Genomic DNA, 23,775 nt, shown 5'->3' with positions numbered 1-23,775 from the left:
TTTGAAAAAATGAAACGTTTCTTTGCTTAGCTTAAAAATTAAACTAGAACAAGCTCAAAAAGCTTGGTTCAGAACACCAAAATTAAAATAGAGAAAGATAAGTTAAAACTACACAGTTGAATAATCAATAGAATTTCTGTTTGCTCCTGAATGTTCTTCAAATAAAAACATTCTGTACTTTCAGCATGATCAGTTCATTTAAAACAGTATGATCATTACACTGTCATTACACACATTAAGCAGTTTGAACATAAAACCCCCATATTTAAAGCATTTAAATACACTTGGGAATTAATCAATATATGTATTTAAATATATCGAACACTGTATGTAATATGTATGTATATAATGTACAGTGCCTTGTAAAAGTATTCACCCCATTCCAATGATGCCCCAGTTTGTTCAATTACAAATAGTGTTTACAAATTGCATTGAATGTTTAGTCATTTTAATGTCTGAATTAAACATCTGGTGATTAAAGTTAAATGTCAGAAGAAACTGTACAGAAGAATAAAAAAACTAAACTATGTTTATTGTGTAAATATTCACTCCCAAAATCAATACTTGGCAGGAGCCCCTTACAGCTGGGGCTCTCTATGACCTTCGCACAACAGAATAACATCATTTCCTCCCACCCATCTTTGTAAACATGTGCAAACTCATTCACATTGGTAAGGACCCTTGGGTGAACAGCACTTTTTAACCCTTGCTGCAGATCAATTTTACAGTTAGTCAAAACCTTGACTTGGACATTTAGTGACATTAAACGCAATGTATAGATCATTTGCAATGCAGCAAAATGAGTCATCCCCGGAAGGAGGGAAGTCTTGCAAGGCACTTTAATATTCTGTTTAATGCATACAATCCATAAAATGTCTGTTCAGTTTTATGATACAGTTACACCTGATGCTTGCCAGGTTTTATTGTGCTGGTACAAGATTCAAAATCCAAACATTTAGACATGAAATGCTACGTAACATCTGAGTAAAACCTAAAAAGGGCAAAATCTAAAACCAAAGTTGTCCCTGGTAAACGTAAAAACAGGGACAGAAAGATCTATACTCTTTTTAAATGAGATGATAGACAGTTCATTTTCACTGATTGGCACTATATTCCTGTATTTTATGATGCTGTGCAAAAATGAAAACAAACATTATTGGTGCCCACTTTTTTTTTGCTGTCTTTAACAAAGTAATACAGGAAAACAAATAAAACCTTCCTATGTAAGAAAGATTATTATTGTTGTTGATGTTGTTGTTGTTATTATTGAGCTTACAAATTGCTGTCCAACCCCATTTGTCATTACATATCCAAAGGGAAAGGGAACTACAGAGAGAGCTCCCAGTGAAGCTATCACTTAAGGCATTTACTAATTTGTTTACATAATGCCATATGCTCCTAAACACATTATGATTGTCAATAGATTTTCTTCTTTAATAACATATTTATATGGATTGGTCTCTTTCCAAATACCTTAAGGTACGGTACATGTTTAGAGGTAAAAAGAGAAATATTGATTTATAAAAGGTCAACAGTTTATAAAAAACATCCCTGGCTGAACATCTGTTTATGATCACACTTGATTATAACCGATCATGTTGGAATGTTTTTCGCTAAACCTGATTTTTGTTTATTGCTTTCACTTCAAAAAACCTGCTTCAAAAAACACACTGAAATGATAATGTTTTTACAATAATTGACAATAACTGTTGCTTAACTCTCTATGTGGCTGTGCCATCATATCCACCAGCCCCACTTTCTAGCCATGAATTTATCAACTTTCAGGTATATATATAGAGAGATGAACTCTACACTGTCCTCCCCTGCCAGTGGTGCACATACTCTCCCTTGTCACCCCAGAACTCTCAGGGGTGCACAGACACTCCCCTGTGACCTCGAAACTCTCAGAGCTGCACACACTCTCCCATGTCACCCCAGAACTCACAGGGCTGCACACACTCTCCCTTGTCACCCCAGAACTCTCAGGGGTGCACACACTCTCCCCTGTCACCCCAGAACTCTCAGGGCTGCACACACTCTCTCCTGTCACCCCAGAACTCTCAGGGCTGCACACACTCTACCTTTTGACCCCAGAACCCTCAGGTGTGCATATACACACACTCCCATGTGACCCCAGAACCCTCAGGGGTGCATATACACACTCCCATGTGACCTCAGAGCTCTCAGTGTTGTACAGATCCTCCAGGACACAGGACATAATACATGTGCTGCATGTGGAAGTGACAATAATATTGTTCTGCCTTAGAAGACTATGCTTGGCATCAACTGCTTGTGATTTGCTCAGATGTATTTTAACAAAAGGACATGACTTTGCAATGTAAATAAAAGTAAGAAGGAAATCTTTGGCAAATTATGTTAATATACAATACGGTATATATTAATGAATATAAAAGTTTTAATTAAATTTTAGATCTTTAGGAATTCGGTCAAATAATGGCAGATGAGTTTTATTATTATTATTGTTCTTCTTATTATCTAAACTCATCTTTTTTAATTTAATGGCAGTGAAACGAATAACAATTAAAGATTGAATTGAATAATTACATCCATTGGATCTTCTGTCTTCAAACTGCAATAATTACAAAGTGTGTTTCTATTATTTACCTACCTATAGTCTTACCGTGTAATCATTTTAAAGGGCAAATAGGATGCTAATGCATAATGAAGTACACAATAAAATGTGGAGTTCACTAGATTATTGAACTATTGTGTTTACTATACATGTCAAATAATCTAGTAATTCAGAGATACTGTCCTCCTATCAAGAATACAATACTAATTATCTACAAGACAATATGGATTAGTATTCATTTTGCTACTCGAATTAACCCTCTTTATCAAGCTCTTTATCATCAAATTGCTCCATGATTGTTTCTATCAAATAAGATTTGAATGTAAATGATTGATTTTGTCACATTGCTTCGAAATAACTGAATTGTTTATAATGGAAAAGGGTAAATAAGGCAAAACAATGAGTGACTGTTCCTTCCATGTGCTGTGAAGTGTTAATCTGAGAAATGGAAATATATCATTATCTTCAGAAACACTGTATCACTGTACCACTCAGCTCCAATGGGAAATGGTAAAGTCTTGAGCAAACTTCCTCATGTATTAAGGTTAGTGTGGTGTGGGGATTATATTTTTGTTTCTTTCAAATACAGGTGAACAGAGTATTCAAATTTCAGAGCAATATCCTAGAACACGTCTAGAGGCCAACAGGATTCATTAAAACAGATACAAAGGTGAGGGAATAGTGCAGAAACTTTGTTTACCACCACTTATTTGTTCTTCATGAATCCATGACAATCCATATACACTGTTTGAAAAAATATCGCACTTAAAACCCTTGTACAGTATCTTTTCACTCTTGTGTAATGTATCTTCCACATTTCTTTTTACACAAATACCATATTCAACAAACAACAAGAACAACAATAATAATTTCAATGTATTGAATCCCATTAAGATTTAATAAATCAAGCTCTCGAACACTTTCACCAACTAAGAATTGTAACTGTTTGGAAGACCTGAAGGGTCTTAAAAATTAATTTTTACCCATGGTGTTTTTAACATGCTATCTGTTTGTCCCCAGTGATTTTAAATTACTTACTGTTACCTTTGAAAAATAACATACAAAAATAATTAAATCCATCACTGCAGACCATGAAATAAAACTTTGGTAAACTTGAAGTGTAATATACAGTGTAATATGTATCACTCTATAAATAAATATAACGGTTTTAATTACAATTTAAAATATTCACATCCATGGAGGAAAGATAACACCAGGTAATAGAAACTATTAAAAAAGAGAAAAGCAACAATTAAAAGAAAATAAGAATAATGAACTTACCAATGTATCCCCTGTAATCCACCAAGTCAAACATGACAACAGCAACAGCTGACCAGGTGACAATCAAAGCAATGACCAGAATCCACGCTGTTGGGGAGCTGAATGTCGATACCAAGTCTTCCGTCATGGACTTCCTGGGCACCTTGGCAGATGAATGTAGGACGCTTCCATTTTTATTGTCCATCACAGTGGTGGTGGTTGCAGAGGGCCGGACTGAAGTGGGATAAAATCAAGAACCGTCATGTTCCAAAAATGTACAGTATGAATGTTACAGTATTCAATATGCATATAGCCACCATATAAATAACAAAACAAAGTCCTTCATTTACAGATTATTTCATGCATACTTACAGTATCTATGCATTAAACAGAACACTATCTGTATCTATTGTAAATCAAATTATTATTTTTATTGTTGTTATTGTAACAAACTACTGTCAATTTACAGTATGTGGCCAATTTCCCTTAGAACCCAGCAAAGGATCTAAAAAACCAAACAGAAAATCATAAGCAAAAATACAAAATATAATACGGGTGTTGTTAATTTATATACTGTACTGTATATAGATATTGCTTATTCTGTATCTTATTCCAAATCTATTCTAACTTTAATGGGGCATTGGTCAGTTATAATAACTAAATTGAACATTAATAATTGTAATCAGTGAACATATTTGCTTAATTATATGGGTTTGGGAGTGATTAATGTACATGTAGATACAGTATACTTTAGAGTAGTACAATGAAAATGTATTTTGTAGGTGATATTGATTTGACCTAACAATGATGGATAATGTTGGATCATATGTGTCTACTTTTATTGTTTGTACTGTATATACAGTACAATAGACTTTGTGCTACTGCAGCATCTGCCATATCAACCATGTAACATTACGGAAATAACTGTACTGTACGAAAGGCTGTATTTATTGCTCTATATGTTAGGTATGTGTGTCTAGGGCTGGGGAGATGACTACTTTGTTAAAACAAAACATTTTTGCAGCACTTTATACATTATTAACAAAAGGGTAGAATTTGTGTACAACAGACATTTATTTCTAATATTACCAAAAAATTGTACATATGACATGCATGCATACCTTTATATTACAGAATGTTGTATTTAAAACTTTGTCAAAAGTACAATATTTAATTAATAACATACTGCAAAGATTTAGTAATAAATTAGGAAAAACCTTTAGAAAGTGTTATCAAGAGAGGTAGCATCATAACAAGTGTTTCTGAAAGGAATTTCTGTTAAATATTTGTTGAAAGCTAAAAAATACTAACTCTGATGCATGTTTGATGAGAAAAGAAACTCATGGATGCCACAGTAAGTGAGAAAAGAGAAGTGGAACCTGTCAGGAACCAAATACTTTCTTTGGTAAAAAAAAATATTGACTTTACACAGAGTGGTGAATCAAGGTCATCTGCTGAACGTTGTAACTGCAGTACTGAAAGCGCTCTGCATATTCTAAGTCTAAATTGATGAAGGATGAAATCTCAGGATGTGGATACAAGTGTATGATTACCTTTGTCTCTATTTCAAGTTGAAAGAAGAAATTCTTCCTTAACTGCTGTATGTAAAATTCTATTAGTCACCAATAGTCAGAGCTGTAAAAGTGTCGATTCCCCAACACAATGCTGCCAAATTACTTTAGTTTTAAAAATTCAAAAACTCTGGTACGCCTCCATACAATGTCTATTCAAACTATTTTAAGCTTGTGTGTTATATATACAGTACATTGAAATACAGTAAATTGCTTTTAAACTTCAGAATGTCAGGGGACTTACTTAGATGTAATATGATACAGTGAGGTGCTGTCAACACATTATCAACACTGAGAACATATTGTTGTGGGAAAAGATTGAGTTGGATTATTTTTGTAAGATAAATCAAAAAAATGGGTTGCAGAACAGATGAGCCTCCCCTCCTTCACAGCCTTTCCTTCTGAACGATCTACTCTCCACATGCCCACCTCCATGGGGTTTCATGATTAAATACAGAATGTGAAATCATTCTAATCCATTTTGATTACCCAGCGATTTAAAAATAGTGATGTTTCAATAAATACAATTCTGCACAATGTTAGTTACTTTATAGTTGACACTTCACATAGCAAAATACATAAGAATTGTTACAAATGAAGATAAACTGTTTGGCCCATCTAGTCTTTTTTGTAGGGTCTTAGCTTCAACAACATAACCAGGAGGCTTGTTTCATACTGCAAGAAGACTTTATGTAAAGAAGTGCACCAGGTTCTCCATTTTTGATGCATCTCATTTTTAATTCCTACATATGTCTTGTTTCTCGGATGATTCGAAAGAGCTCCATAGTACTGCCTCTGTTAAGGTTTTTGAATCTGGTGTCATTGTAGTTTCTTCTTTTCAAAAGTAAAATTGACAGAGGTTCAATTAACAGAGTTGATAACAGTACTTCGGGAGGAAGGTTAGATCCTAATCTTGAACACATCAGCTGGCCTATGTTCAGTATACACTGTAAGTCTCGTTCCCAGGACTGCAACACATGCCCCCTTCCCCTTTGCACACCCAAGGTCACTCCTCGCAATAGTGAGGGGTGTTGCTTTAGCTAGGCAGGCCTTGCCAAATACTTTATACGTATTTTGTCCCTCTATCACATTCATTAGGATCTAACTGAGCAATTGAATTTCATTCTGTCAGAGCAGGACATACTGCTGAGCCCAAGAATGTATCACTCTTATCGCTCTTGTCTGAATTCCAGAGCAACATTATCTTTCTTGTGTCTCAGAGACTAAAATTATACATAATATTCTAAATGAGATCTTATTAATGCATTGTACAATAAAAAGTCTCTTCAAATATACTGTATAACCTGACATTTTGTTTGCCTTTTTTTACATCCCAACTTCGACTACTGAGCTACATCTGTGTGGCAGCATAAAACATCAAGTGTTCAGTGCTTTTAAACCTGAGTTTGAAATTGACAAAATGAGTTGATTATTAATACACATCCATAGCCATTCGAAAAGACAAGATTTTAATCACGGCAAGAACTGCAAAAGATATGACCGTGCCCTGCTCAAAGATTGCTCCGCTGCTATCAGCATGAATAGAGGCAGCCTGCCTGCGAGAGATGTTCTGCTTCACTAGTCAGCAGATTGGTCCAGAGAAACAGAAGAGGCCAGCCACTGCCTGGAAGGCAGAGGGTGAGCACACCACCCCAGGAAGAAATGACCCGCACATCCACAGAACGACTGTAGATCGCTGCCTGCATGAAAATGATCCGCATGTTCAGAGGTCATACAGGGGTAACATTGACAGCTGAGGGACAAAACTGCCATTTATGGGCCAGAGGATATCTGAGGTGGCAGCAGAGAGAGCGGTAGAATGTTTTATTCACCAATCAGTGACATTTTGCCGCTGACAGACCTGAAGGGAGACGTGTGGAGACGTCATGGTGAGCATCATGCTGATCCTGGTGTTGTTCATGCCAGCTGAAGGGGTGGCGAAAGTGCGACGATGTGAGGAGAAATGTCCTTTAACATAGAAATGCCTGGGGTGCAGAAGGAGGGCTCAGAGCACAGTGAGTCATTGAGAAAGCCCTGGAGCCAACAGCTATTACGTTCCTGCAAGCCACATTGGAAGTGTCCAATGTCTTGAAGAGACAAGTGCACTGGCACCCTCCTGTCACTTTGCACTCTCAGGACACATAAGAACAGCGTTAAATACCTCCTGTCCTTGTGTTACTTTCGCACAATCTGTAATTGTATTGTAAATACAGTAGCAATCGTGTAATTTATTGTATCCTAATGTTAACCTAATCCCTATAAATGTCTGTCCTTCTACTCTTCTACCCCTCTTAAACAGATCACGGATAAAGCATTTCATTGCCAACAACACCGCTGCACGCTGTACTGTTCATGCATTGATAAATAAACCTTGATTGATTGATTGATTGGTTGGTTGATTGATTGATTTGTTGATTGATAGGTTGATTGGTTGGTTGATTGGTTGATTGATTGATTGTAGTGTCCACTCTCCAGCAGGACCATGCTGAGCTGAGGTTACAATGGCACGTGTTCAAGGAAACAATGCTGGGGTCTTCAAATGGATTTTTTCCTGACCCGTGTCCAACAGAACACCCTGCCAATGCCCTCCACAGGAGACAACTGTGACCAGCCAGCTGCAGCAGCACAGGAAGAGTGCCAGTGCACCGTTATAGTATATTCCAGTGCTTCAAGTCCAGAGGTCATACATTCCCAGTGCTAACTCTGCTTTTCTCATTTCTATAGTGTCACTTTTCCGACTGAAAATGTATCGTAATTCCTTCATCATTTTTGTTTGCATTTTCTATTACTTTATTTAAAACGTATGTATAAAATTTTTGAATTACATACATTAGCTTTGAATGCTCTGTCTCTTTCGAGCATTATGACAAAAAAGCTTCTAATGTGCTGTTTGTTCTGCTGTCATGTCTGCAATCCAACAGTAAACCACATGTCTAGGTCCTTACGACACTCATCTAATGGGTTTGAAATTATAATTACATTGATTGAAAGTGCATGGACAATCAAACACAGATTCTGTGCTTCGAGGTGCTGCCAAGACATGCCTTATGCTTAGTTCAGAGCATCTCTATCTTTTTATAAATTTGTTTGCAGCAGTTTTAGTAGATTTATTAGATGGGTATTTAAATTATACATAAATGCAAATATATTTGATGGACTTCTAATAAGATTCTGCTTCGACTTCAGAGTTTCAGAAACTCCTACACCTGTTTCTGAAATGTCAGCAACCGAAACTGGTCATTCCACAGCTGTTAATTAATCAAGACATCCCCCTGGATTGTTAATATAAACATTTGTAATGTGACATTTTCTTCACATTACAATTACAATCTTTTCATTGAACTTGAAGTGATTAAGCAGGTGTCACAAAAAACAAAAATGTGTATTTAAAATTAAATTGTATATATTTTGTATCATTAGTAGTTTAGTGGAGTGCATGGATACAGAGTAATTGCTTTGTTCAAAGTAAAAAATACTTTGTTCAGGAAAGGAATAAGCAAATAGTATGCATGATATTTGTTTTTAACTGCTGAATGTTTTATTCAAAACATTGTTTTCACTTCGCTTGCATACATCACAGGCATACTGAAGCTGTTCTAGAAATGTATAGAAGCTGAAGAACATTTAAATCAAACGGGGTCATAGTCCAGATGTCAAGAGACAGAAAGAAGGAATTTCAGTCACAGGAAGATAGTTTTCAGCTTTTAAGAGTATCGCCAGAGCTACCATAAATCTTTTTAAAGTACTGTTCCACGCAAATCTGTATTTCCAAAATCCTTTCGTCAAGTGTGAAAGGAGTCCAGTGTCTGTTGTACAGTAAAAAGCAACAGGTCAACATATTAAGGCAAATTTATATTTTTCCTTTGCCTTGTTTTACAGTCACACCTGTTATTGATGTACTGTATTTTCACATTTGAAAGGCCTCAGTACAACAGTATGAAAGATGTTATTGACTTTAGTATAATGCATATTGAACAATTTATGTTATAACAATGCATTTTCTGAATAATCTTTTTTGTTATACAGTATGTTTTACTGTGATGAGGTGTTTGAAAAAGTAAACCTATTTGGCAATATACAGTATGTGTTTTCACAGTCATAATTAATTAGAATTTAAACCTTTGTTATCATATAAGAATGCAAATTAGTTTAGTCTGATTAATTGTTTTACCTAGAGATAATATGAATAAGACAACCTACAGTACATGTTTATTAATGTAAGGTCATATGGGAAATTCACTAAAACTGACGAGTCCAAAAACCAAAGAAAGTAAGTAGCATTTCACTGCTTCAAGTCTATTTTTAATAAATGGCTTTAATTTAATTTAATTAGTTTTCCATATTGAATAACTGTTAGGGATTCGGTACGAGGGACCGAACCAGTGAGTGAACCCACTTGCAGGAGCGAACAAAGCCAAGCCGTAATCCGAAAGCAAGCCGCAATCGTAGGAACGAGCCGAGAGTCCAGGGGAAGCCAGATATCCGAAAGGGAACGAGTACCGAAGCCGAAGCGTGATCCGAAGTCGTAGTGAGTAGAGCAATCCGATAATCCAGGGGTAGCCAGTGATCCGAAACAGAGCGAAAGTAACCAAGCCAAACTGAGATCCGAAAAGCCGAAGTCCAAAGGGAAAAACCGCAAACCGAAAGCCAAGACGAACACAGAGTAGAAGTAGCGCAACCAGGAAGCTCGAACGGAAAAACCAATACTGAGCAACGAGGTAGGGAAGGACAGGTGTTTAAGTAGGATGAGACGGGGGTGTGGTGGTGAATGGGAAAACTAATAGGTGAACTGATGGATAGGGGCTACGCCTACTTCTGCCTCCTCCGTTGCCGGGAGGCAGGGATCGTAACATTACCCCCCCCTCTACGGGCGGCTCCTGACGCCCTAACGGGACGATCCGGGAAGTTAAGGTGGAAGTCTTGGATGAGGTTGGGGTCCAGAATATCCTTCTCCGAAACCCATGAGCGTTCCTCCGGACCGTAGCCTTCCCAATCGACGAGATATTGTAGGGATCCACGAGACCATTGGGAATCCAGGATTTTATTGACCGTGTAAGCAGGGAGTCCATCAATTACTCGAGGCGGTGGGGGTTTTTGTTGCGGTTTAGACAGGGTGGATCTGTGAAAGGGTTTAAGGAGGGAAACATGGAAAGTAGGGTGGATCCGAAGGGTAGGAGGCAAGGCCAGCCGGTAAGTTACTGGGGTAATCTGGGTGTGGACACGAAAAGGACCAATGTACCTGGGAGCAAGCTTGCCAGAAGGTTGCTTAAGAGGAAGGTTACGAGTAGATAACCAAACAAACTGACCACGTCGAAGTCTGGGTGGGATACGACGGCGCCGATCAGTTACCTTCTTCTGCTGAGCTGAGGTGCGAAGAAGGGTGGCTTTGGCCTTCCTCCAGAAGGTCTTCAGGTTAGAGATGTAGTCCTGAACCGAAGGTACCTCTGTGTTGGGGTGGGAGTCAGGGATCAGAGGAGGCTGATAACCTAAGGCACACTTAAAGGGAGACATGCCAGTAGATGTGGTATACAATGAGTTGTGTGCATACTCTGCCCATGGGAGCAAGGACACCCAATTATCATGGGTAGAGGAGATATAAGTCCGTAAATAGGTCAGCAGTTCCTGATTCATGCGTTCTGTCTGACCGTTGGCCTGAGGGTGGTAAGCTGAGGTAAGTGAGACTGAGGCGCCCAGTGACTTACAGAAGGCCCTCCAAAATCGGGAGACAAACTGAGGGCCCCCATCTGAAACAATATCCTTAGGGATGCCATGCAGTCGGAAGATATGCTGTACAAACAATTCTGCTAGTTCTCGAGCTGTAGGTAAAGATGGTAGGGGAATAAAATGAGCAGATTTGGAGAAACGGTCTACCACTACCATAATAGTCGTGTGTCCATGGCTGGGTGGAAGGTCAGTAACAAAATCTACTGATAGGTGGGTCCAAGGACGATCCGGGATGGGTAAGGGTTGAAGTAGGCCCGCTGCCCTCATCCGGGAAGACTTCATTTGGGAACAGATAGAGCAGGCCTGGACATACTCCTTGATATCCTTAGCCATAGTTGGCCACCAGAAGTCTCTGGAGATGAAATCCAAGGTACGGTGGACTCCAGGGTGTCCAGCGAAGCGGGAGTCATGACCCCATTGTAAAACTGCCGATCAGACGGGATGAGAGACAAATAACTTGTCCTGAGGACACTGAGGAGGTACCGTCTGCCCAACCAAGGCTCGTCGGACAATCACCTCAATGTCCCATCTTACCGCAGCCAGGAACTTACCAGACGGAATGATGGGTTCTGGAATCAATTCGGCCTCAGGGGGGTCATGGATCCGTGAGAGGGCGTCTGCTTTGACATTCTTAGAACCTGGAGTGTAGGTGATCAAGAAATTAAACCTGGAAAAAAAAAGGGACCACCTAGCCTGGCGATGACAAAGACGTTTGGCCGACTGCAGGTACTCCAGGTTTTTGTGATCTGTGTAAATCAAAAAAGGGTGATGAGCACCCTCTAACCAGTGCCTCCATTCCTCCAATGCCAGCTTAATGGCCAAGAGCTCACGGTTACCCACGTCATAGTTCATTTGGGCAGGAGATAACTTCTTAGAGAAGAAGGCACAGGGATGAAGAATCTGTTTTTCTCCATGACGTTGAGAGAGAACAGCCCCCACACCATGGCCAGAAGCATCCACTTCGACTACAAAAGGCAAAGTCGGATCAGGGTGTTTTAGGATGGGGGCTGTTGTGAACAGGTGTTTCAGACGCTGAAATGCTTCTTCGGCTTGAGGGGTCCATTTGCCTTGTCTTGGTCCTTTACGGGTCAAGGAGGTTATGGGAGTGACCACCGAGCTGAAGTTTCGAATAAACTTCCTGTAAAAATTAGCAAAGCCGAGAAATCGTTGAATGTGTTTGAGGTTCTTGGGTGTGGGCCAATCAGTAATCGCCGAGACTTTACTCGAATCCATTTCCACACCCTCTGGAGAGATGACGTAACCTAAAAAATGAATCCTCGAAGCATGGAAGGTACACTTCTCCAGTTTGACATATAGTTTATTCTTGATGAGCCGGGAGAGTACTTCTCTGACATGGAGAACATGATCCTGGAAGGAATCAGAAAAAATTAGAATGTCATCTAGATAGACCAAGACAAATCTTTGTAGGAGATCACGAAAGATGTCATTAATAAAAGACTGAAACACCGCTGGGGCATTAACCAAACCAAAGGGCATGACCAAATATTCGTAATGTCCATGGGTTGTCATGAAGGCCGTCTTCCACTCGTCCCCTTCCCGAATGCGGATTAGATTATAGGCCAATCGTAAATCCAGTTTGGTGAAGACTTTGGCTCCATGCACCGACTCAAGTGCTGCTGGAATTAGAGGCAAAGGGTACCGATTCTTGATTGTGATCTCATTGAGGCCACGATAGTCGATGCAGGGATGAAGCCCACCATCCTTCTTTTCCACAAAAAAAAAACTGGCACATGCTGGTGAAGTGGATGGACGTATAAGTCCAGCCTTCAGAGAATCCTGTATGTAGACTTTCAGGGCCTCAGACTCAGAATTGGAGAGCGGAAAAATACGACCTTTAGGAGGGATAGTACCTGGCAAAAGGTCAATGGCACAATCATAAGGTCGATGAGGTGGGAGGGCCAAGGCCTCCTGCTCATTAAAGGCTTCCTGTAGATTGGAATATTGAGGGGGTATGGTAGGAACCCCAGAAGGGGACGTCGCCGTGAGTGCAATTCGTACTGGTAGACGACAGCAATCTTTAATACATCTGGGTCCCCAAGCTAAAATTTATTTTCGGGACCAAGAAATGTTAGGGTCATGCTGTTGTAGCCAAGGAAAGCCTAGCACCAGAGGATGTGTTGGGGTCACAAGGAGATAAAACCAGATGTCTTCCACATGGGTGGCGCCAATCTGCAAGCTTATAATTTCAGTTTGCCATCTAATAAGTCCTGGAGATACGGGGGAGCCGTCGATCGATTGAACACGAAGTGGTGTAGTCACCGGGATCAAGGGTAATTTCCAAGTTCGAGCGATGGAGGCGTCAATAAAGTTTCCTGCCGCCCCTGAGTCTATAAAAGCTAGAAGAGGTCTCCTTTCATTACCCCAGAATAGTGTAGAACGAATAAAAAATCCAGAGGAAAACTGAGGGGATTGAGAAATCTCACTCACCTTAGGAACTTGAGAAGGTGAGCTGCGTCTCAAGGATGAGTATGAGGCAGAGCAGGCCGCTTTAAAGTGTCCTAATTTCCCACAGTACATGCAGCGACCCTCTCGTTGGCGCCTCTCTCGTTCTTCAGGGGTTAACTGGGTGCGGGCTACTTCCATAGGTTGATCTGAGTCGAAAGATCTGATAGGAGATAGCCGAGGAGCCTTTAATATTGGGGTCCGAGATCTTTCAGCACTCCTTTGACGAATTCTGATATCCAATTCCAGCACTTGTGAAATTACTTCCTCCAAGGTACTGCCCAATTGCGGCATATTTACCAGACGGTCCTTTATTTCTTCACTGAGTCCCTGATGGAAAAGAAAAATAAGGACCTCGTCGTTCCAGTGAGTCTCCACTGCTGCTACTTGAAAATCTATAGCATAGTCTTGTACAGACCGGCGGCCCTGGTGGATGGAGGAGAGGTGGAAGGCAGAGTCTTGACCAACTACGGGATGACAAAAAACCCCCTTAAATTTTCCTAAAAAGAGATCATAATCCTGAATTTCAGGAGCCCCGCGATCAAGCAGAGCAGTAGCCCATTCCAAAGCGCGGCCGGTTAGCAGTGAAACTATGAAGGTGATCTTGTCCTGAGGAGAAAAAAAAAAAAGTTTCCGGATGGAGCCTGAAAACCAGCTCACACTGTGCTAAGAAGCCCCGGCATTTCGTAGGGTTGCCGTCAAACCTGTCAGGTGGAGTTAGAGGAAGAGGCCGAGGGGCAGGTGTAGGAGCTGGCGGGGGCGGAGCCGAGGCGGCAGCTCCAGCGTTGCTTCCTTGATTGCCGATGGGCGGCATTGCAGACAGGTGCGCAGAGATCTGTTGGACAGAAGCCTGGAGCTGGAGTAAGGCTTGTCCGTGCTGATCCAGAGCCGAGCGAATCTCCTCTTGCTCCGCTGGGTCCATGTTAAATGGCTCAGTATTCTGTTAGGGATTCGGTACGAGGGACCGAACCAGTGAGTGAACCCACTTGCAGGAGCGAACAAAGCCAAGCCGTAATCCAAAAGCAAGCCGCAATCGTAGGAACGAGCCGAGAGTCCAGGGGAAGCCAGATATCCGAAAGGGAACGAGTACCGAAGCCGAAGCGTGATCCAAAGTCGTAGTCAGTAGAGCAATCCGATAATCCAGGGGTAGCCAGTGATCCGAAACAGAGCGAAAGTAACCAAGCCAAACCGAGATCCGAAAAGCCGAAGTCCAAAGGGAAAAACCGCAAACCGAAAGCCAAGACGAACACAGAGTAGAAGTAGCGCAACCAGGAAGCTCGAACGGAAAAACCAATACTGAGCAACGAGGTAGGGAAGGACAGGTGTTTAAGTAGGATGAGACAGGGGTGTGGTGGTGAATGGGAAAACTAATAGGTGAACTGATGGATAGGGGCTACGCCTACTTCTGCCTCCTCCGTTGCCGGGAGGCAGGGATCGTAACAATAACACCTAAAACTACTTTCTAATGTAATTGCAATTACAGATAATACTGTAAGTAGTACAGTATACCTGCTGTTACAAAATTAAACGCTTCTTAGAGTTAAAGCCTCCTAAACGTCAATAATAATATCAACAAAAAAACTGGCATATGAAACATTTTTGCTGACATATCCATAAAAGAAAAGGATATTACTGATAAGAAAACTGTACACTTCTACCAGAAAACAAGTCCAGTACTTGACTCTTTGCCTTTTCTTTTCACCTTGTCAGTATTTCTTCTCATAACAGGAAGATGCTTTGTTTCATTCTATTCTCTTTGCTCATATTATAAATCAGTTCAGGTGAACTAGGCAACTGCCTAGGGCCCTAATTCCACTAGTGGCCCCACTTAATGTGCAACACAACATATTTTTAATCCACACATTCAAATTCAAGCCATAAATTCCTACTATGACTCTTTCTGCTGCTGCTGCTTTGGATTATCCAAATGGAAACCGGTCCAAAAATGACCAATTATAATCGAGTATGTAATGTTTCTGAAGTGTTGAAAACAAGAGTGGACTAAGAGATCTGACAACAGAGGGACACGAAATCGAATCACCATAATAATGCATGATATGGATAATAAAATATCATTTATTGGGTTTGGAGCCCGTCAGATCTAGCGATCGGTAGGCATGTCACATTTTCAAGCTAGACACGTACTGTAGACACCTTGAGGTGTTTTAACTTGAAGTTAACCAATTCATGTTTCCCACAATTGTACACACGCTGTGTGGCTAAATAAGTGCCGCCTGGCTAAAATTCGTTACTGCCCGGCCCAACAAAAGTGTGAAAGCAAATGTACAGTACAAAGACTGTTCAGCCTTCATATGTAATCAGCATTTAAACACATTGGTCTCCTTGTGGCTTCTCCTGTATTTCATTAAACGGGGGTATTGTAAACCCAACCTGCAGCCCTTTGGACTGCAGTCTCTCTCCCAGTGACAGCGGCAGGAGCAGAGAGGAGCTGGTTTAAAACACGCCTGAGGTCAGCCACAACACAACAGTTTCGCAGTGGACTGGCCATCGGGAACAGCTATCGTGCAGTGGGGCGAAAACTATCATATGAAGATGTACTATAATTGGTGATTTTGCCTCCTGAAAATCTAGGTGAATGTACAGTATTTATGGAATGTTTTTTTTATAAAACTATAAAACACAGCTTTAATGATCTTACCTCCCTTGTTGTTGAGATTACATGTTTTAACTTCTTACTTAATTTCATATGTATTTCTACAATTCCTTTCTTTAAAGATTTTAGTGTAGTGGTTTGTACTGTAAGTTATGATTTGCTAGAAGTTTGAAGTAACAAGGGTCTTCTTTATTGTTATTTTATTGTTATTAATTTTCCTATTTATCATTTTCAAGGATAAAATGTTATCTTTGTAAAATGTTTCATTTCTTGTTTACAAGTTGTTTAATATGTGTTCTTCAAAGCTGGTTAAAAGTTTTCTAGTTACAGTATATAATTAATTTAATTGTTCTAAATAGTAAAATAAGATTGTGATGGGAGCTGATAATAGTAATGTCTGTGCAAATCATGATCTGGAGGGTCCCCATTCCAAGGTCTTTCCTAGAGCCCACAAAAACCTCGGACCAGCCCTGGTTGCACCTGCCAATTAGAAGACTGTGTGAGGTGTCTGATTGAGCAGCCTGAGAACATAAAAAGCCTTTGCCTCTCTAGCTGGTTGCATATCCCATTAAAAACAAATTGACATCAGTAAGCCTTTAATGCAACGTACAGTGGTTTACAAAACGTATTCACATGCTCCTGATATTTTCACATTTTATGATGCAAACATGACATTTTGTAGTAGCAATTATTATTTGTTCTATATACAACTTACTCTAATCCTTTAAAGCAACAAAGAAGTAAATAGATAATATGAAACAAAAATGATAATGTCATGATTACATAAGTGTTCAAACCCCTAGCTGTAGCAAACCTAAATTAATTCAGGAGCACAAAAGTTACCTTTACAAACCACACTATTAGTTGAGTGGTGTCTGTCTGTGTTCAATAATAGTGGTATTTAAGGAAAAATAAATCTGTTTCTGTAAGGTCCCTTAAGTCAGATAGTGAATCTCAAGGAAAGATTCAACCATGAAGACCGATGATCTTTCAAAACAGCTCAGAAATAAAGAACTATAAAGGCAAAGATCAGGAGAAGGATATAAAAACATGTTAAAGATCCTTATGGTGCAGCTGATCATTAGGCAGTGGAAGGCACTCAACACTGTCCAGATAAGGCAGCCGGGAGAGGAGGAGACTGGTGAGGGAGGCCACTGTGAGGCCAATAGCAACTTTGAAAAAAGCTACAGAGCTCATTCGCTGAGATGGGAAAAAATGTCCATGTATCTAAACTGGCCTGTACGTCAAAGGAGGAAGGCAGGAAGCCATTACTAAAAGAAATGTCTCACATCCTGCATGGAGCTTGAAACAAAGCATTTTCAGTGATACTACAAACATATACTGTAGCAAAGAGTTTTATAGTCAGACAAAACAAAACATTTTGGTCTAAATGTACAGCATTACAGTAATTCTGATCCAAATCCAACTTTGTACATCTCTTGGTCAATACCGTCCTTACTGTCAGCTTGGTGTAGGCAACCTATCAAAACATAGATGAAGCACAGTAACGGTAAATATTTGAGGGAAACCAGCTTCAGACATAAGACTGGGGAAAAAAAATCATCTTTCAGCAGAAAAGGTATCCAAAACACAAGACCACGGCTACACTGGAGTCATGTAAGAGTAAGAGAGGGAAAGTCCTAGTCCCAACCTCGCAGCCATCGTTCATCTACCTGGTCTCCTGTCCTTCCCTCAACACTCTATGGGTGACAGGGCCTTCTCTTACCCCAGAGCTCTGGAACTCTATCTCCAAGGATACCAGAGAGTCACCTTCCCAGAGTGCTTTCACATCCAGTCTCTAAACTTTCTTCAGACATTAATTAATGTCTGCCTGCCCCTTTGCATCTTCTGTTACAATATAGTCTCTAGTCTCTGTGGCGCAATCGGTTAGCGCGTTTGGCTGTTATCTAAAAGGTTGGTGGTTTAAGTCTACTGAGGGACGGGTTTCTTTCATCAATTTCCCTACGGGATTAATAAAGTATTATCTATCTAATATAAAGCCTTCTATTTCTTTGTTCTAATTTTATCTCCTGTCTTTGTTTCTGTTTCCATTTTTTTAACTTTTTTATACTTTTCTGTACAGCACTTTGAGAAGTTGCTATTAAAGGTATTATTTAAAATAAACTATTAACTCAAATTTAACTATTTCAGTTTTTCTCTTTAGTGTGGCATGTAACATTTAGTTTAACTTATCTAAGACTCTAAGAAGTCCTCAGTCAGAACATCCAGGTTTTGAAGAAGTAAAATATGCATATACATTTTTCTTAAAAGTTTTGTATGGCACTTTATATTCAAATGTGAGCTAAAATTAAGTAGTTTGTTGATAGTTTAAATGAATGATTTGTTGCTAGAATATTATGTAGAATATGTATTACAGTAAGCCAGCAGCTATATCACCCTGCAGCTCTGAGTACTGTAAGCCTGGTTAGTACCTGGATGGGAGACTCTTGGGAAGCTATGGTTGCTGCTGGAAGTGGTGTTAGTGGGACCAGCGGCGGGCTCCCACCCTGCAGTCTGTGTGGGTCCTAATGCCCCAATATAGTGGCACTGTAGTAGGCGCCGTCTTTTGGATGAGATGTTAAACCGAGGTCCCGACTCTCAGTGGTCATTAAAGATGCCCAGACATTTTCCAATAAGAGTAGAGAGGTATCCTGGTGTCCAGGCCAACTTTCCCCCCTCGGCCTTTACAGTGGCCTCCAAATTGTCCCCATGTATGATGGGCTTGCACTTGTCCTGAGATGGACTGGCGTCCTGTCCAGGGTGTACCCTGCCTTGCGCTCGTTGCTTGCTGGGTAGCCTCTGGCTTCCCGCGACACTGTATGGTATAAAGCAGTTTGGCAAATGACATTACATGTATTACAGTACATATTAGTGCAATATTAGCAGGCTATTGTATACTTCAATTGCTTTGCTGACTGAAAGAGTTGCAAATCAAAAAAATATTGTGATTGAACATTTGGTTGTGAAAGCCATGAAATACAAATGTGCTGTTTTGGTAAATCTTCCTTTGAAAACTCATAAACAATACACTTCATCTGTGTTCTGAGCAGTTAGTTTGAGGGTGTTGTCCCAAGAAACAAAACCTGGAGCTTTAAAGCTGATCTTTTATGTTGTTTGATATTGTATTTGGAAGAATAAATAAGAGTCGCATTATTTCTACACCATTTTCTTAACTAAAAATGACTGAAGTTAGACTCATGTTCCCATCCTATTATAATATCCTTCACAGTAATGAGATAAATTTAGCAGAAGTTGAAAAGGTCAGCATTTTTTTTTCTTGGTGGGAACAGACTTGAGGAAATAGATATCAGGTCACCAGTAAGATTACCCCTTGCAACTGGTGCTGTGTAAGGCTTATGCAACTAATAAACTAAGCTGAACATGCATGGATTATATTGATACTCCACAAGATGATTATTGTTCATTGTGAAGTCCCTCTCTATGTACTGTACATTTATTTATCCCCTTTTTTAAATTATTATTATGTTTCGTCTGTTATGTACAGTGCCACCTTTAATTTGGGCAACTCATTGGAACGTTTGGATTCAAAACACAACTTTCAATTAATCATCTAAAATAATTACTGGTTGGGGTTGGTTAGTTTGCACCAAACAAAAGCAAATTGACAGAAACTAACGAATATTTCACTTTCAATGTGGACTGTGAATTCTTATTGTAAGCTCAGACGCTCAGATTGAATTGTAACAAAGAGAATTAGTCTAAATACAGATTTGATACTAATGTCTGGCAACACCCCACAGAACGAGTGTCCACTTCTGTACATTAGAAACTGTCAGCTCCAGCCACCTGTTAAAGCACTTTACAGTGCTCCCTGTTGTCAGACAAGAAATTATAGATTGCATCCAACTGCTGACTAAAGGAACTCTCTGCACACAAACACCATATGCTGTTTCCACTCAATTTATTTAGTCCAGAACAATATACTTTTAACACTTCAACAGTGTTTTTGCTGAAGGAAAAGTGTGTTACATGTTCTGTCCTGCTGCAATGCATTTGGAGTCCCTCATGAAGCAGAGAAAGCATTTCTATTTAGAAATGTACAAGGATGAGCTGTGAGGTGTCTCCAAAGAAACACCTCAAATGAAAAACCAGCGAGTCTGGTAGCTAAAACATATAACAAAGTCTAGAGCAATTTCATAAAATAAATTGATGTCTGGTATGTACTGTAAATTAAAAATAAAATGAATTAGAGAAAATGAAATTGAATGACAGTCACATTGAACGCTACTAAAGTAACAGAAAAAGAGCTATTGAAAAGACAGGTTTCATCTGTCCAATGACTTTTAACTTCTTGTAACTTTGTGTGTTCCTAATTTCTGCTCATTATCCCTGAGCGTTGACAGATTAAACATTTCAAAATTAATTTGTATAGTTTAGCAAACAGTGGCATAGACTAGGCCTATTTAATCTCAATCTTACTTTAAGGACTTATTCTTTAGGTAGGTAGCACAAATGTTCCCTAAATCACAAAATAATTGCAACACTATTCTTCTAAATTCCAAGTACTTCACAACAGTGAAGAAACATAAATTATTTAAATAATTTAACAATAAAATATAGACCTTAAAATCACACTACAAATTATTCTTCAGTTTAATTATCTTTTTGTGTGGTTCTTTCAAAATATATTTTGGAGATGATTGTATGGGTCAATAATAACTTACCAAATAGCTTTATATTTTGACTTTAAAATTATGTTTTACAATCTTTCATGTCTAATTTGATTTCTGGATAGTAATTTCATATCCTTTTTAATTGGAGGCTAAAATCAGAAATTTAATTTTGGAAAAAATCTACTTCAAACTGAAAAAAAGTAATCCAAGCAACAAAATTCTAAAACCAAAGCCTCCCCTTCTGTTTGGATGTGGACGTAGAAACTAAAACTGAAGAATTTCTGTTGCGATTGTGTATTATCTTCAGCTGCTTGATTTTAGAAGGTATTCACAATGTGACTGCATTGCAAGGGGCAAATTCCTTCCCAGGCTATGTGATCTGCAATATTTTTAGAAGACTGAAGACTGAAATGATTACATTCTCCCACAATATAGCTCCAAAAAGCTTCTTATAGTTTATACTTTTTATTATTTTTACCATTTCACACAATTACATAAACTAGCAAAAGAATTGAAGCCTAAGTGACAACAATTTAGAAAAAAAAGATCTGTTACAGTACCTTCAGCAGTGATTTCAGTCATGGTGTTGTAAGGTGTTTATTTGAAGTGAATTTCCTTTGGTGGTAAAATATCTTTAGGGAGAAAAAAAATTAGGTTCCTCTTATCTATACTAATCCTCTTTGCGTCATGTAATAAGCGATGTTCTGGGCCTGCAGGAATCCGTCCACTGCAAAAGATCAGTCCTGTTTTTTTACTATAATAGACACTTGTCTCCAGTACTTGAGGTTCAATTTCTTTAAAGCAGAAATGTATCATGCAACATTCACAGCATTCTGTCTTTTAACACCTGAAATTGGGTTTGAAGTCATGTACTGTAGTTCCAAATGGGACAGCAAACCACAAAAAGAAAGCAAAAAGTCCAGGCAGTGGAAAAAGCACTTGCAGCTTGAAAATTTTGCCCAATTTGTTTGTGGCCTTTCAGGGGTAGAGGTCAGGAAGCATGAAACTAGGGCTTCAAGGTAACCTTATCCATTTCTGCTGTAGTTTATTCTTAGTGCACTTAATACCAGCTGCATTCTGTCTTGCCTTCTTTGGTAGGGGGTGTGACCTGATAAAGGGTCTCTGCTGTCACCCAGAGGGAAGATGATTGGATACTCACTTTCATTCTCTGGTAACATGTATTTCTCTTACAGAAAATGGACCCAGCTGGCTCATGACTCCATGGATATTGTTTGCAAAAGAAACAGCGCTTAATCATTTCCAATGACTTTGGTCATATTCAGCTTCTCATTTGGTATCGCATCAGTATAAGGGGTTTACATTCGTGTACAAAGCCCTTTAAAGCCATAATATGTGAAGACAACATTAATAATGTCAATAACCCAACAGTAGATAATAAGGAGAATGATTAAAGAAGTCATATACAGTATTTGCCATTCCTCTTCAATAAACATCTACTTAAGTGTTAACAACTGTTATTTTATCCATTTATAAAGCATAATTTACACACTCTATCATAAAGTGTCACTTTTCCCTAAGAGAAACTTGCTAAAAAATCACTCCATTGTGATAGATGTGAAAGGTCACATGATTTTAGATTGGGTCAGTTTCAGCTGAAACCTTAGTGTACACAAGTCTCACAGCTGTTCTTTTCAACCTTCGATTGTGGCTTCCTGATTAAATAGAAAAAATATAGAAATGTAGTCTTCATACTACAGTATACAGTACCATTAAGGAGGTACAGCATTTCAAAAGTGATTTAAAAGAAAAGAATACATTGTATATACTGTACCTTGTATGGAGGCATTACTGATGGAAATCAGCTTCCAACAGTGTGAAAGGGACTTTTAATAAAAAGAAGTTGCAAGAAGTATTTTATTTTATTTTGTAGCTGAGTTATTGTCTTGTTATTTTCTTTTAAAATTAGAATAAAACTGAGAGATAAACATGGATCTTATGCCATATGACTACACTACACTTCCCATAGTTTGCCCAAATCATAATTATCACAATGTAGGGACAAAATGGATTGACAGTTAGGAAAGTATTAAAGGTTTATTTGGTACAGCTCACCTGGCTGAGGGAATGAGGATGATGCTGGCAGGATGAGCTCATTTATACAGCTGGATGAACTGGTTAAATCAGGGTCAAGTGTCCGGATGGAGAATACCTGTTGTTTGAATGAATCCACAACCCTTATTCTGAAAAGGATAATGGATTTTATCTGAATTGATGGAGTATCTTCTGCTGACCACTCCACTCCTCAACAACATTCATGTTATCCATGAATGTCAAATGCAAAAACGTCTCTCCATAGAAGCAGATTTTGTTAACAATGGAATGCCTAGAACATAAACTTCAGATTTCTACAGTACAACATCACATTACAATGCACTTTTTTACAAGTCCAATATTGGACTTTTTTTTTAAACTGTAACACTCTAGATTTTACACTTTTACACTAAATTTTAATTTTAGTAGAAGTTTAGATAGAAGTTTACAACTTCTGAATTCCACAGTAGCTGAATCACTGTAACATATTGTTACAAATGGGGGGTTATGAAAGTGGTGAAAATAAGAGTTTGACAAAGCTGTTTAGTTAATAAGTAAAATAATTATTCATAACCCCCAACTTCTAAGTGATTTTTCCAGAATATATCCGAGCAGCTGGTATAATTAGAGGCACGCGAATTCTTTATTTTCTGGCACAGTTTTGTTGAGAGGAGTAATAACAACAGTACAGTATAGCGAACTAGTCCAGGGGAGTCCAAAGGGAAATCCAGGGCAAAGTCCAAAAGTCCAGAACCGGGTGATCCATCCAAGACAAAAACAAGACAAGGTTAAAAACCGGAATGGGATCCGGTGCAGGGATGGGGAATAAAAACGGGGTGACGGGGCCAGGCGCTCCGAGCCCCG

At 39.1% G+C, this 23,775-nt stretch overlaps 1 protein-coding gene across 4 annotated transcripts in view; it reads right to left on the bottom strand.

The window, feature by feature from the left end:
• The window catches only part of trdn (triadin), a 38,906-nt gene extending 17,045 nt beyond the window's left edge, over nucleotides 1-21,861 (bottom strand). For 2 of the 4 annotated variants that reach the window (XM_088934969.1, XM_088934987.1), the window contains exons 1-2: nucleotides 21,420-21,831; nucleotides 3,875-4,087 (exon numbers count right to left, since the gene is read on the bottom strand). In XM_088934969.1, the coding sequence (XP_088791095.1) occupies nucleotides 3,875-4,087; nucleotides 21,420-21,441 (235 nt within the window). In that variant the 5' untranslated portion in view covers nucleotides 21,442-21,831. Of the gene's footprint in view, nucleotides 1-3,874; nucleotides 4,088-21,419 lie in introns of all 4 variants that reach the window. The other 2 variants (XM_088934995.1, XM_088934977.1) reach the window with 2 other exon arrangements.
• Nucleotides 21,862-23,775: the final 1,914 nt, after the last annotated feature.

The sequence above is a fragment of the Atractosteus spatula genome, chromosome 2 (genome assembly GCF_055471065.1).
Source record: "Atractosteus spatula isolate fAtrSpa1 chromosome 2, fAtrSpa1.hap1, whole genome shotgun sequence".
NCBI lineage: Eukaryota > Metazoa > Chordata > Actinopteri > Semionotiformes > Lepisosteidae > Atractosteus > Atractosteus spatula.
This window is presented reverse-complemented; position numbering and strand designations above follow the sequence as displayed.